General features: G+C 35.8%; 1 protein-coding gene across 7 annotated transcripts in view; it reads left to right on the top strand.

Moving 5' to 3' along the window:
• Positions 1-15921, top strand: part of TTC21B (tetratricopeptide repeat domain 21B) — a 98093-nt gene that overhangs the window by 59451 nt on the left and 22721 nt on the right. For 5 of the 7 annotated variants that reach the window (XR_010113655.1, XM_055291918.2, XM_055291917.2 and 2 more), the window contains exons 23-27: positions 4162-4312; positions 4507-4668; positions 7000-7195; positions 11766-11990; positions 14975-15095. Coding sequence is in view for 6 of the 7 variants with exons in the window: in XM_055291918.2 (XP_055147893.2) it covers positions 4162-4312; positions 4507-4668; positions 7000-7195; positions 11766-11990; positions 14975-15095 (855 nt within the window). In the remaining variant the exon portion in view is untranslated. Of the gene's footprint in view, positions 1-4161; positions 4313-4506; positions 4669-6999; positions 7196-11765; positions 11991-14974; positions 15096-15355; positions 15410-15921 lie in introns of all 7 variants that reach the window. The other 2 variants (XM_055291915.2, XM_055291919.2) reach the window with 1 other exon arrangement.

Raw genomic sequence — 15921 nt, forward strand, 5'->3', positions numbered from 1 at the left:
CTTCCAAGTCTTTGCTTGGGTTTTTTCCTTTTGCCTAAAATGAACTTTAGCTTCCTTATCCCTTTTCTCTTTCCAAACACATAATCTAAAATATATCCCTCTTGGGGGAAAATGAAACAGTAAATCTGCATCCCACTACCACCACCTACATTAAAAAATGTCTTATGTGATGCTGGGTAGCATGACCAACCATCCTAGATTTGCCTCGGAGCGAAGGATTTTCCTGGATGCAGGACTTCCCATGCTAACAGAAAGTCACAGGCAAACTGGGATGAGTTGGTAACCCTAATCCTCGGTTACTTTGTCCATACATCTTTATTACTTACAGTATTTTACTAAAAATATTTATGTGCATATTTGTGTTCTTTATTACACTGTAGACTCCTCGAGTTCAGGGATCACACCATATTCCCAATATCAGACAAAATGCCACGCACATGGATGTGGCAACATAGGTGTTTATTGGTTGACTGGATCAGTGAATGACTGTAAAACACCAAGTCAATTAAAAATACAGCAGGAGAATCGCTTGAACCTGGGAGGTGGAGGTTGTGGTGAGCCAAGATCACGCCACTGCACTCCAGCCTCGGTGACAGAGTGAGACTCGGTCTCAAAAACAACCACAAAATTTTAAGTAAATTTTTATTGTCTATGTGATATTTTTAATCTTAAGAGTTTTTAATCTTGTGTTGTATGCTTTATTCTTACGTACTTATCCACAGATCTATTTTGTTGGAATTACTCTGAAACATATGCATCTCCGTTCATTTTATGCATACATTATTGGTTATCCTCAGTAACTCATCTTGTACTTTAGATTAAGGCTCTATTTTAGCTTATTTCAGAAATGTACTGTACAAATTTGACCTAATTTAAGTAGTTGAAAAATTCCTCTTCTAGATCTAATTACTGCTCTCATGAGAGATTGCCCCTTTTCTCTCTCAGAATCTTCAGATCGCCTTGAGCTTTCTGCTTCCTTCATACTAATTGGTTAACGTTTCTCCTCAGTTCTGTTTGCTTGGTAGCTAGCTAACACATCCAGTCTGTCGTATCCTAACCCACTGCTCTAATGAAGACCCTTATCACCTCTCATCTGAACTAGTGCAGATTCCCAACTCATCTTCCAGCCTCTAGGTTCTGGCTGCTCCAGGTCGTCATAGGACTAGCATATCAGTTCTAAAAATCAAAAGCTATCCCTTTGCTTAAAATTTAAGTTAGTGCTTCAGGATAAAGTCTAAAATCATAGCATTATTTTAATAATAATATGGCCTCAAATTATTTGACCATTTATATTTCATATCCTTCTTTCTCCACTTCAGTAATATCAAAGTTACCAACACTCCCCACACTGTTCTCTGCTTCCCTCTTGGCGCATGCCTTCTGCTACTTGGAATGCCTTTGTCTGTCTAGTAAGATCTTCCTCCTATCCTTGAGGCTGCTCAAAGGTCAACTCCTCCAGGCAAAGTTAAGAATCCTGTGCTTTGTCATACCATACCATAGCACTGCATGCTTGCCACATCTCATCACCCTATAACTATTTTGATATCTTCCTACTATTCATCAATAAAGATGGACCAGCTAAGTTTTTTAGAAGGTAATATACATTTTAGTTTTTAATGGATTTCTTAAGTGCAGAAATTTGCCTTCTGTCAAATGTCATGGTTAACCAAAAGACAAGTGAATGTAATTTAATCTGTCACTGGTAATTATAACTTGAACTAATAATGAATACATTCCAATAGTATATAAGAAATATTCAAGAAATTGCCTTCCCAATGTTGACAATACTAGCAGTATCATGCAAAAAAAATTTAATCCGAAATTTTAACCTTTAGTTCTTGCTTAATCCAATATAGTTTCCAGATGCTGTGGCTTTCTTATGGGGTAGTTATTCTATTTCTTATCAAAATTTTTGGAAGTATAAATATTATTAATAACATTTGTAATTTATAAATATTTTTCATGCCTTTATTTCTGTAGCACTTCTACAGTCAGTATTATAATCCTATTTTAAGAAAATAAGTATATTGGACTCAAAGAATTGGAGTAATTTGCTTGAATTCACATAGCTAAAATACAAGACCAATATTTGAGTTGTCTTTTTCTGAAACCATATTCTTATTGTGCCCTTTTTAGTGATGCTAAAAGGTGTGATGTACAAAATCTCTGGACCCAAGATTGTGTGTCAAGGGGACAAATGATACTATCAACCTGTATTTGTTTGACATCCTGTAATTAAGTAGATACAGTGTTTCCAAAAGTTCTTTTTTTAAAGAATATTTTGTATTGTGGTGAGACATATATAACACAAAATTCATCATCTTAACCATTTTTAAGTGTATTGTTCAGTGGCATTAAATGCATTCACATTGTTATGTAAGTCATCACCGTTATCCATCTCCAAAACGTTTTTACCATTCCAAACTGAAGTCTGCACACCAGTTCCTCATTCCTCTTCCCGGAGCCCCTGGCAACCATCATTCTTTCTGTGTTGATGAATTTATTCTAGGCACCTCATGTAAGCTGTATCACACAGCATTTGTCCTTTTGTGTCTGGCGTATTTCACTTGGTATAATGTCTTCACAGTTCATCCATGTTGTAGTGTATGTCAAAATTTTCTTCTTTTTTATGGCTGACATATAATATACAATATTTCTTTATATGTACATACTACATTTTATCTATTCAAACACAATGGACATGTGGGCTCTTTCCACTTTTTCTGTCTGTTGTGAAGGTTGCTGCTATAAACGTTGGTGTACAAATACCTGTTTGAGTCTCTGCTTTTAATCTTTTGGGTATATACTCAGGAAAGTTGCTGAATTACATGGTATCATCTCTTTTCAAATAGCAAAATAGAGTCAAGGATAAATAGCTTTAAAACAAGCTTTTTTGTTTGTGTGTTTTAATTCTAGAAATTCAACCTAAGAACATGTTCAGAATAGCTTATTTAAGGGTTTTTACAAGTCCCCTACCAATCCCTAGTCCTGTGCTAACTGAAACTTGAGCACACAAACATCTAAAAGACACCACTATAAAGAAATAATGGGAATCATCAGTATGTAGGCCCTTATGCAACCATTAAAAATCATGTTTTAGAAGATTATTTAATGACAATTGGGAAATGTTTACTGTTTAATGTTCATCAAAATCAACATTAAAACCAATCAAAACCGATGAAAATCAAAACCCCAATGTGACTCCAGTTTTGTATATATTTGAATAAACATCGATTTTGTATGAATATAAAACAAAGAAATACATATCTTTGCTTACATTTATATATAGGTTGGTTTTCAAATATATGAAAGAAAGCACACTAAAATGTGCTAATCTCTAGCTGGAAATATGGTGATTTTTTTTTCTTTGTACTTTATGTATATATTTTCCTTATTTTCTATAGTATCTATACATTATTTTTACAATTCTAAAAAAGATTTATTAAATTATTCTCAAAGCTTAGTTTGTTAGTGATAAGAGAGAACTAGATAGAATTGGAAGAAGGCTTTCTAGGAACCTGCCAGGAAATTATACCTGAGATCAAAGGAATGAATGAATGAATGAGTGAATGAATTTTTTTTAGAAGAAGGTGAAACAGGATTAAAATATGGGGACTAATATGCTAAGGTTCTAGTATGATAAGCTAGCATATGGTATGTTAGCTACATGTACATATCAAAGAGAGACTGGAGAAAAATTTCTTATTGCCCACCCCATACATTATTTGTCAATTGTACTGTTCCCAAGTCCTTCCTAGCAACAGTATGTAGGAGAGGAGTTCTCAGAGACCGACAGTGAACTTGCCCTGTGCAATTAAATTGGTATTCCTGAACTACACAGTTGGAAGTCTAGATTACCTAGGTAGGGGCTGTTTCTCTAAGGTTTTGGTCCCCCAAACAATAGAAAAGTTACAAGAAATATGCATTTTTCTAGATTTGCCTATGTAGACACTGTGACCAGCCTAGCCCAAACTATATTATTTAGTAGATCATCTAGTTGGCCATACAGCCTCTTTAGGGACTTATACCCTGAGGCATTTTTTATTTATATTTAAAATGTACTTTATATGAAGTAAATTATACTCTAATGAAGTAGAATTATAACGAACAAAAGAAACAGTATAAAATGTTGCCTATATCTGAAGTATTATTTGTTTCTAGATAATTATATGACATTATCTCGTTTGATTGATCTCCTAAGAAGATGTGGAAAACTCGAGGATGTCCCAAGATTTTTCTCAATGGCTGAGAAACGTAACTCCAGAGCAAAATTGGAACCAGGATTTCAGTATTGTAAAGGACTGTATCTTTGGTAAATCTATTGACAAATAAATGCTACATGATTTTTTTCCCATTGTAAATCAAGTAGAATAAGCTTTTCTTTGTAGTAAAAAAAATGTACATTTCAAAATAATTCAACCGTTTTATTTACCAGACAGATTATAAACTAATATAAATTTTGTAGTCAGTGATTGAAATAAATAATTCTTTTAAACATCTAACAAGGTACACTGGAGAACCAAATGATGCCCTTCGACATTTTAATAAAGCTCGGAAAGATCGTGACTGGGGCCAAAATGCCCTTTATAATATGATAGAAATCTGTTTGAATCCAGATAATGAAACTATTGGAGGTGAAGTATTTGAAAACCTGGATGGAGACCTGGGGTGAGTTATTTGACATATTATCCTTTTTTAAAAAACACTTGTTGGAGATAATAAACAGGGATACTATACAAAAGAACTAAATTTAAGATAGCAATAATGAAAGGTCAGATGAATAAATTAAATAAATAGGCATTTCATTGCCTGTTTCAGAGAATAGTTATTTTAGCAAATTGAATAGTTATTCAATAGAATAGTTATTGCTAATGTAACTATCTCTGAAACAGGCATGAAATGCTTTTAGGTTTCCTAAATAATAATAGACATGCTAGGAAGACACTCCCCTAATTGTAGAATTTGACAACTATAGCAAAAATTATCCACACAATAATAGTAACTACTTAACAAATGGTAGGCCGGGCGCGGTGGCGCACGCTTGTAATCCCAGCACTTTGGGAGGCCGAGGCGGGCGGATCACGAGGTCAGGAGATCAAGACCACGGTGAAACCCCGTCTCTACTAAAAATACAAAAAAATTAGCCGGGCGTGGTGGCGGGCGCCTGTAGTCCCAGCTACTCGGAGAGGCTGAGGCAGGAGAATGGCGTGAACCCGGGAGGCGGAGCTTGCAGTGAGCCGAGATCTTGCCACTGCACTCCAGCCTGGGTGACAGAGCGAGACTCTGTCTCAAAAAAAAAAAAAAAAAAAAAAAAAAAAAAAAAAAAAAAAAAAAAAAAAAAAATGGTAGTTATTTTCCAGACCCTGTCCTCTATACTTTCTACGCACTATCTCATTTGTTTTCTACAACAGTATTGCAGAATAAGCTGAGTCAACTTGTTTAATGTGATAGTAATGATGGAGGCAAGATTTAGACTGAGTCCTGACTGCTGTTAGTGTGGTATACTGCTAGTCAATGGTTATTTATCAACCTGCATTAGTAGCTTGTCCTCTCTTCAGATTCAGGCAAGCCATGTGGGGAATGTATTAGGACATAAAGGGAATATAAGAGGTAGTTCCTGCCTTCAGGAGTGTTTAATTTACTTAAGAGGCAAGACAACACCTGAAACCTTTCAATCTGCAACTAAACATAAATGGATTTAAATAGATATTAAGTATTGTCAGAGTTCATTAGGAATCATAGCAGTGCATAGTATTCAGGAGATGATGCACGGAGGAGCTGGAGAAAATTAGCGGTAGATTGCTGAGAGATTTCAACAACAGATTTTAACGCTTGGATTACCGAGACCAGTTAGAGTAGGGAAGTGGCATGTTTATAGTTGTTTTAGGAAGGTTGAGGTAACATTACTGTTATGGAACTATAAGCTATTCAAATGGAAATCCTCTGCAGGCAATTCAAAATACAAAACCAAAACTCAGAGAGGTCACAGCTAGGGATAGAGATGGAGACATCTGCAGAGTGCATAGTTGGAACTCCATGAATGGTCTCTTTGTGAGTGGTAGAGTGAAGTAACAAAAATCTGAGAACTAAATGTTAAGCTTGCTAACATTTAAGGGGTCTGGGGGAGGAAGGAAGGTCAGAAAAGGGCAATCAGCATGGTGGAAAGAGAGAACTAGAGCCGTGTAGTGTTACAGAAGCCAAAGGAGAAGAACTTTGAAATGGTAGTCAACAGCGTGACATGTTTTAGGCAAGATAAGCCTAAGGCCTGAGAAGACGACCAGTAGCTTTAGTGATTGGACTTTGAGTGTTTAATTTCCTTTTATTAATTGATTTATGTATATTTATGTGTGTGTGTGTGTGTGTGTATAAAATAAAATTGCTATTAAATATTCAAATTGCACTTGAAATTACTTTTTGACACATATATAATTTCTGAGAGTCTGATAGGCAATGTGGTGAGGAGAACAGAGTGGATTTTATATGTCTGATAAACTTAGATTCAGGTCTTAGGTTTACCACTTATTAGCTGTGTGACCTTTAGAAAATTACTTTACCTGTTTGAGCCTCAGTTTTCCTCTGTGTAAAATGGATTAAACATAGAATGAAATAATACAGTATTTGTCACTTTTTTCTTTCCTTTCACTTTTTGAATAGATATATGTCAATTTTATGATTCTACTTATAGTTTTATATTTGCTGGAATGCACACATTTACAACATGTAGATATTGTCCAACTTTTGTCTTCATTCTAGAGGAAATTAATGCTTAATGGTGTTTTATTGAGTCCATATTAATTTTGTTTAAAATGCATTGTAACTGTGCTTTGCTTTGTATTAGAAGAGAATGAGTGACATTCTTCACAAAAGATTACTTTTAAATGAGTGACAAAAAGAGTATAAAAGAGTGCCCAGAGCTTTTGTCTACAAAAGCTGATTCTAATCTCAATGAGTTGTATCATGAGTAAGAGACAGAAGTAATTTATTTTTAATTATATACAGTAATTCAACTGAGAAGCAAGAATCTGTGCAATTGGCAGTAAGAACAGCAGAAAAACTTCTTAAGGAACTAAAACCTCAGACTGTTCAGGGTCACGTACAGCTTCGCATAATGGAAAACTATTGCTTAATGGCTACCAAACAGAAATCTAATATTGAACAAGCATTAAATACCTTCACTGAAATAGCAGCATCTGAGGTTAGTGGATTTCCTTTTTCAGCTTCATATGCTATTTTTATTTGGTAATATAGAAACATATATTTTGATTAGTTGTTTATTTTCTGAAGATTGACCTAATTACCTAACTTTTATTAAAAATTAGATATATAGTTGGGCATACACAATGTCCCCTTCTTGGCAGAAGAGACAATGTTACTGTTTTGTTGTGTTGTTGATATATTTCTCTCTACTGGAATGTTAAATTCTAGAGAAACGGAATTCTTCAAAAGTACATAAGTTAATTCTCAAGGGAGCCACTTTATCCCCTGGAGAATTTCTGTGTTGTAGATGTAGCCAAGATTAACTTACTAAGTGGAAATAAACACCTGGCTGCCCTGATATCTTACTTCTTCACTTACATGAACTTGGAATTTTTCCAGCTATATAGCTACATGAGATCAATACTGACAGCTTATAATTTAGTCATACAAATAATGATATTCTTTAGCAACACTGAAATAACTTCCTGCAATCTTTTCATATTTGTTATTTTCATAGTATTATTTTACAAAATCAGAGGCTTTCTTCTCTTTTCACTGTGCTTGAATCCACCTTTTTTCCTTTTTTTTTTGAGTCGGAGTTTTGCTCTTGTCACCCAGGCTGGAGTGCAATGGCGCGATCTCAGCTCACTGCAACCTCCGCCTCCCAGGTTCGGGCAATTCTCCTGCCTCAGCCTCCGGAGTATCTGGGATTATAAGCACCTGCCACCATGCCTGGCTGTTTTTTGTATTTTTATTAGAGAAGGGGTTTCGCCATGTTGGCTAGGCTGGTCTCAAACTCCTGACTGAGGTGATCCACCTACCTCAGCCTCCTCCACCTTTTTTTCTTAGTCTCTAGATACTGTTTTTCCTTCCCTCACACAGCACTTTATTTCTTCAATTGCTTGATACTAAGAAAGGAATTCTAGATACCCTCCCATCAGCAGTTGGTAATAGTTACTTCTAAGCATACTCATTGGATTTCATGTTTGTTCTTCCATTCAATGATGCTGTAGGCCACCGGAAACTCATTTTATGTCCTCAGAGGACATACAGAATTTTGCTGTGATTTCTTGTGATTCAGTGGTCACAGTGGCAGCAATAAACTATCCAAAGTCCCGGACAGTGATCTCTTTCCCCTCACCTTTCAGGGCCCTGGAGGAGATTGAGATGTCAGGGGTTTGGGAGACCTGCAACTGTTGTTGTGGCTTGGGTACAAGTATCCTAGATGGCAGCTTTATTACCGCACTTGGAATAAAACAGCAGGACAGCATGGCAGCAGCAACCCTCCAAAGCAAGGCCCTTCTGCAGACATTGAAGTAATGTGCTCAGGGGTCATGCTCTGTTGAATTGGCTTTGTGGAGCAGATGGATGACAGCTGCTGAATGAAAGCAGAGCAGAAGTAGGGCAATCATGTACATCTAAGAGAATCTCTAGGAACATGAGGAAGCACAGTCTCATGTCAGGTGCCATAGCTACCGAATGCTGTGATGTGCTATTCTATCTCATAACAATGAGAAAGTTTATCTTGACTAAATCTGTTATCCCTACTGTGAAGTTTAAGAGAGAAAAAAAGCCAAAAGCAGTGATGATATTACAGCTATTTCCTAGAAAGACTATTCCTGTTTTCTGTTGATAAGACTGCATTATTTTTTTAAATCATCCTTACATATGTGGTTAGTAAAATACTATCTTCAGATCTGTTTACTAACCATATTATTCAAAAGATAATGATATATGAGCTGAAGTTTCATAAGCATCAAATTTTATCTCACTTTTTTTTCTTTTAACTTCTAGGCTGCATGTATTCAATATAATGAATATTCATTAAGCAGCCAGCGAGTGCTAAGCATAGTGGGAAACACAAAGATAAATAATGTATGGTCCCTTTTTTCAAGTTTCCCATAGTCTACGGAAGACAAGACAAGCATACTGACTATGATGACTTAATACAAAGCAAAATGTTTTACATTCCATACTAGAATTGCAAATAAAAATGCTGTAGGAGACAGTATAAGGAGAGTTGGGAGACCCTTTTGTAAAGAAGGTATGATTTAAGAAAAAATAGGATTTAGGCCGGGCGCGGTGGCTCACGCTTGTAATCCCAGCACTTTGGGAGGCCGAGGCGAGCGGATCACGAGGTCAAGAGATCGAGACCACGGTGAAACCCCGTCTCTACTAAAAAATACAAAAAATTAGCCGGGCGCGGTGGCGGGCGCCTGTAGTCCCAGCTACTCGGAGGCTGAGGCAGGAGAATGGCGTGAACCCGGGAGGCGGAGCTTGCAGTGAGCTGAGATTGCGCCACTGCACTCCAGCCCGGGCGACAGAGCGAGACTCTGTCTCAAAAAAAAAAAAAAAAAAAAAGAAAGAAAAATTAGGATTTAAGAAACAGGTATGATTGAAGAACCAAGATAAATTGCATTTTAACAGGCAGAAATGAAGACAATGTGTTTCAGAGGAAGAGGAAAATGTGAACAAAGTCAGGGAGGCAGAAAAACACAGGGTATGTTCACAATCCTATGTGTCATTCAGAGGGACTGAAAAAGAGGTATGTGACAGGAAATCATGGAAGAAATGCTGGAAGATGTATTAAGCCCAAGCTAAAGTGTTTCCACTTGCTTTCATTGCATCACCTTGAACCATAAAGATGAGATGTTTATAATACAGCTGTATTGTCCACATCCGAGTCTTGTCCTTTGCAATCTAAAGTTACTGCAATTTAGAGTTACTGAGAGACAGAGAGAAGCTGGCTGTAGGTCTTAGGATGTCTGCACCAGAAAAAAAGACGTAATGCAGGGATTAGAACTCAGGTTTGCTTTTAGAAACTGTTATTCAGTTCACTCAGGAGTGATCAAGTTGTGAAAAACCGATACATTCTAATCAAACTCAAAGTATAAGAGGTTATTTTTAATTGTGTAGTATAGGGGGAATGTGGGACCTTTTCATAGGACTCTCCTCCTCTTAGGCTGTGCTAGGACCTGGCTGACAAATGCATAGCAGGCCTCTGTTTTCTCTCCTCTCCTGGCCCACCTGAGGTGGGCTGGGGTGGGGAGAGGGTGAGCCTCAGTAATTGGTAACATCCCACACTTCTTCATAATCTACAACCAATTGGTTGGATTTGACACTCAAACCATTTTGCCACCCCTTACCTAGAGGAACAGATTATATCTTGGAAGCTTATTGACAGATATAGAATTTGAGGCAAGGAAGTTTTTATATTTCTAAAAGCTGTTTTTATAAAACCCTGATGTATTGCCCTTCTCTATTCCAGAGTTATTTCTTACTTCCAAAGATCAATTGGACATTGAACATTTTACCACTCTCCTTTTGCATATTCCTTATGAGTTACCCAAATTTGCTATCTTACAGTATACTTTTATTATAGTAATGGTATCACCATTCCTCAGTCATAATTTCTTACCCTTTGTTTTTGTTTTTATTTTGAGACAGTGTCTCATTCTGTCTTCCATGCTGGAGTGCAGTGGCACGATCGTAGCTCACTGTGGCCTTGAACTCCCAGGCTCAAGAGATCCTCCCACTTCAGCCTCCTGAGTAGCTGGGACTACAGGGGCCGGCCACCACACTCAGCTAGTTTTTCTTGTTTATTTTTAGTTGAGGCAAGGTCTCGCTATGTACTAGCCTCAGCCTTCCGAAGTGCTTCGATTACAGACGTGAGCTGCCCGCCTGGCCCCTTTATTTGTATGTTAAGCTGAGGCTTCTTTCTTTATAAATGCATCATAATCCCTCTGCTGAAATTTAAGAAGCATCCTACCTTAATCAGGAACATACACATTATTGCTTATGAAAGTTAGTTGTCTGGGTAGATTACTAATGGCCTCCATTTTATATGAGTTCTCATTAACCTGTTGGTTTCACAGAGTGACATTCTCTGACTTCAAACTCTATCCAAAAGAATATCATATAGATTGTTTCAGGAAGCTGCAGACTCCAAATCTAAAAGCATATTTTAAGGCATTAGTTTATTTCGTATACTTTCCAAGTGGTTAATTAATTATATGCCTTATTTTTAACATTTTGTTATTCAAACGTTCTTGGGAGAAGAGGTTTTTGGATAAAAGGAGAAGGGAGGGGGAAAAAAGCAATAGAAGTCATAATGGGTAAGGACCATCATCTGCAGGTAAATTGTTACTCGTCTTTGACAGTTGAAAGAACTAAGGAGCCTGAATGTTAAATCTGAAATACGAACTGCCCAATAAGGATTTTACTGAAATAGAGTTTTATTTTTTCTGTTTCTATACAAAACTAAAACATGACTGTTTGAATCCCATTAAAGATGAAGTCTCACTAATTCTTGGAATTGTGTGCATATGGCATCTGAATAGTTGTCATTATCTTCAATTATCTTGACCACACAGTGCTTGACCAAGTTTCTTCGCAGTAGCTTGAGGGTACTTGATGTGTTAAATAATAACCTGTAATCACAGTTATCTGTAATGGAGCTAGAAATAGAATCCACAAACTAGTTCTTATGTAGCATTTTCTGCTTTCTGTATGTTTTTGGGGCATTTATGTTTGTGCATCTTGTGGTCTAAAATTTTATTTTCTTATAGAAGGAGCATATCCCAGCACTCTTGGGAATGGCAACGGCTTATATGATCTTGAAACAGACTCCACGAGCCAGAAACCAGCTGAAGCGTATTGCGAAAATGAATTGGAATGCTATTGATGCTGAAGAGTTTGAGAGGAGTTGGCTGCTACTTGCTGATATTTACATTCAATCAGCAAAATATGACATGGCAGAAGAACTGTTAAAACGGTGCCTGCGTCATAATAGAGTAGGTGATTGAAGAGTAAAAAATAATTATTGACCTTTGTTGCATAAGCTTTCCGTATAGATATTGTTGAGTGTTAGTCCATTTCCAAAGATTCCTGTGTGATTTTTGAAAATTAAATGTTTATTCTTACCACAATCAGGAAACAAGCATTAATAATAAGAAAAAAGCCATTTGTCCTTTAAAGTTTAAAAAAAAAAAGATCTATGCAATTTCAAGTTTCAGCTGTAGTGATGCCCTACTTAACGGAAAGTGTTTTTGGAATGTCAAACGCTTGCCTGTGATTATCCTTCTCATCCCAGAACTAATGAAAATTGCAGAAGAACGTTAATTGCGGACGTCTGTCCCTCCTATTAAGAAATACTCTTGATGAATTTACTGCAGCTGCATGTCATTTTCTCATTATTAGAATATTATGCATAATATATTTTGTGGGAGAAAATCTTTTCAGCTTTTAATTTCATTTGTTTAATAAAAATTCCTTGTATTTAGGTATAAAAATTGAATATTATAAAGTCCTTAGAATTTAAGGCTTTTTACTAACATTTTGATGTTTAATTACAAAAGATGTCGTTATAGCAGTTCTTTAAAGTTAAGATTTAATTTTTTGTTGAGAAATAATTGCACACAACTTAGAAATGATATTTATCTTCATATATTCATATCAATTACTTCAAAATCTTAATCACAGTAAATCTGTTTTATTCTCATTGAGCGAGTTAGATTACAAATGGACCATTTATTTTTTAAAGAGGAATTGTGATTATCTACTACTATTAAGATACTTTCCTAGGAACTTAAGAGCCTGAAAGATCCAAGCATAACAATTTATGAACTATTTTAGACGATTAGTTACATAAATTTTATGTTAAATTGGCTTTGAAAAGCAGAATGCTCATTAATAGGCTTTGAAAATCTAAACTGCTGAATAGTTTACCCTTCTATATCTAGTCTAGGATTGACCAAGATTGCATGAGAATTTCAGTGCACACAGAATTTCAGTTTGCCAGAATGCTGATAACAATACATTGCATGGTTGAACATGATGGCTGCTTTAGAAGCTTCATTCAGCCCTGCTGGTTGAATATGTTGATATTGAAAGCATGGTGTTTAAGAACTAAAGCTTAGGAACCTTGAATTACATAATTTAAAAAATGGAAGTCATCCATATCTGGGGCAGGAAATGTACAAGATGACACTAGACTGTCTTGCCATACCAGATGATGAAGGAAACTATCCATGATGATTATAGAGTTTGTGTGAAAGATCTAGGGGCCAACTTGAAGACACCTCCAGTAGCCAAAGTTGGGATGCTTTAAGTATCGATAAGAATGATAACTGCAATATATTGAAATACATAAAATCTGTTTAAATCCATGACTTCTCAAAGATCCAAATAGAAAAAACAAAACAAAAAACCTAATTAGTAACTACTACAGTATGCTAGTGAACTGACTGCTATTTCTAAAGCTTGCAAATAAATATCCTGCCTTTTCTGTACAGAATTGGTTAACCAAATAGTCAATGAGACATTTCTCATCATAGACATTTTCCAGCTAATAAATGAAGAAAGACTGATAGGCTATCACCATTTTTCAACCCTGATAAATTTATGTATGGATGTAACATCACAAAAAGAGGGAGAATCAGACATTCTGTGCCTCCCAATAGAAGAACATACATCTATGGCAGGGCTAGGGTTGGGATGAGACAAGTGAAACACTTAGTAATCAAGATAAATAATTTAATGCAGCTGTGCTGAGCTTTATTGGAGCCTGAATCAAAAGGGAATATGTGCATTTCTATATTCATATTTTTATGTTTTTTAAAAAATGGGTAATTGGTAATGGTTTTAATGAAAATATTACTGGTGAGATTTCTTCCATTAAAGTGAGAAAAGTAAAATGATAAGAAATTAAGTTTAGGTATAAATAAAATGTTCAATCTTAAATGTGATTTTTAATATATACTTTCAGATTCTTCAATATTTTTAAACTCATACTGTGGAAAAAAATTACAATTAAGAAATATACAAAAACATGCATCCGTGTTTTTATGCCTCAGTCTCCAGTGTGGCTTATCATAGCACTGATGTTTGAAGTAGATTCACCTCTCTCCTCCAGAATCAAAATTGAATCCAAACCTCTAGATCTAATTACAACTTCCAGAAAATGTCAGTGACATAGGAATATATTATATAAACACCACAAGGATGCAGTCAACTAAATCTGCCTTGTGAGAAACTCAGGGATAAATATTCTTGTTTCTATTATATTTAATTTCAAGAAAAGAGACACAGAGAGACAGACATACCGAAGGGAAACCTCTAGATCAAAAGAGACTAGATCAAAAGATTGACCAGTTACAATGTTTGGTCCTTACTTCAGTCCTCAATCTAACAAAAACAAATTATATTGAGACAAAATTTAGACAGTACTGGATATTTGGTGCTATTAAGGAGTCGTTAACATTTTAGGTGTGATAAAATTGTGGTTCTGTTTAAATAATGTCTTTTTCTTTTAGAGATGCACACTAACACATTTAGACTTAGTTGATATAATATCTGAGGATTTTTTCTGGTAATACAGAAGGGTAGGTTTGTGAGATAGAGGTGAAACAGTATTAGGCACAAAATAATTGTTGAAGATAAGGGTTCATGGAGTTCATTATGCTCTTATCTCTGTATTTGTATGTGTTTAAATTACTCATAATAGTGTACATGTGCTTGTGTAAAATACAAATGCCCTGTTGTGTATTTCTGATTCTGTAAAGCAAATCCTGATTCTGCAGATTTGTGATGGAGACTTGCCATCAGAATCATTTATTAAGTTCAGTAAAAAATTTGATTGCCTAGCCAAGGTTAAAAACCATTGTTTGATTTGTCATTTAAATGGGTTGATATGATTGACCTCTCTATAGTCACAAACATCCCATAAAATCTTAGTGATATCAAGTTTAATATATTGATGTCTCCCATTTTTCTTCAGTCTTGCTGCAAAGCTTATGAATATATGGGATACATTATGGAAAAAGAGCAAGCATATACAGATGCTGCCTTGAACTATGAGATGGCATGGAAATATAGCAATCGGACAAATCCGGCAGTAGGTGAGTTTGGCAATCACCTAGATTTTTCACAGAAAAATTATGTTTTATTTATTAATTTTCATTTAAATGCATTTGCTTTTTTTCAAAACAAAATAAACATTTAGTCAATTTTCATTGTCAACATTTCTGAAAGGAGAATAAATTTTATATTCATAATATATTATTAGCTACTAATAGTTCAGTTTCCTGAGTTCCAAACTTGTCCTCAGTCACTTAATGTACGTCTAGTCTAATTCTGCCCCTTCTCTTCCTTCTAAAAGGAGTTGCTATTTTGAAATTGGGAATGCCATGGAAAAATATGTTTCCATTGCCAAGTAAGTTAGGAAAATGTTGCATTAAATTGAATTACACAGGTTTATTTACTTCTCAAAGCCTTTAAACACTGATGTATATTGCAGTGGATATCACAGCGGGGCCATGTTTCCCACAATTATTTGACCATGGGACATTTTTTTTTTTCTCCTGAGCATCTAGAAACATCATCCAGTCCCAATGTTTTGCAGGCTGTTCATTTGAGTAATGCTAGTCTACAGTGTCCCTAACAGAGGTGGCATCAGAATGTATGTCATGACCAACCTCTCTCCTCATACGAGGGAGCTCGTCCTCATGTTTGTGTACTCTTTCTTTGTATTGGGTTGAAATATGCCTCCTTGAAACTGCCCAAGTCTGTTTTCCGGAGCAACTTAAAGAATGCCTCCCTCTTACAGATCATGACCCTTTAAATTGCAATCTTCAGTCCTGTGTCCTAGGGCTTCTCTTCAAGCCATCTGCAGTTACTTGTCCATTCTTCCTAAGATTGGATTCCGAGTCTCTCATCTTCCTTGTT

This window comes from Symphalangus syndactylus, chromosome 9 (assembly GCF_028878055.3).
Source record: "Symphalangus syndactylus isolate Jambi chromosome 9, NHGRI_mSymSyn1-v2.1_pri, whole genome shotgun sequence".
NCBI classification, from domain to species: Eukaryota; Metazoa; Chordata; class Mammalia; order Primates; family Hylobatidae; genus Symphalangus; species Symphalangus syndactylus.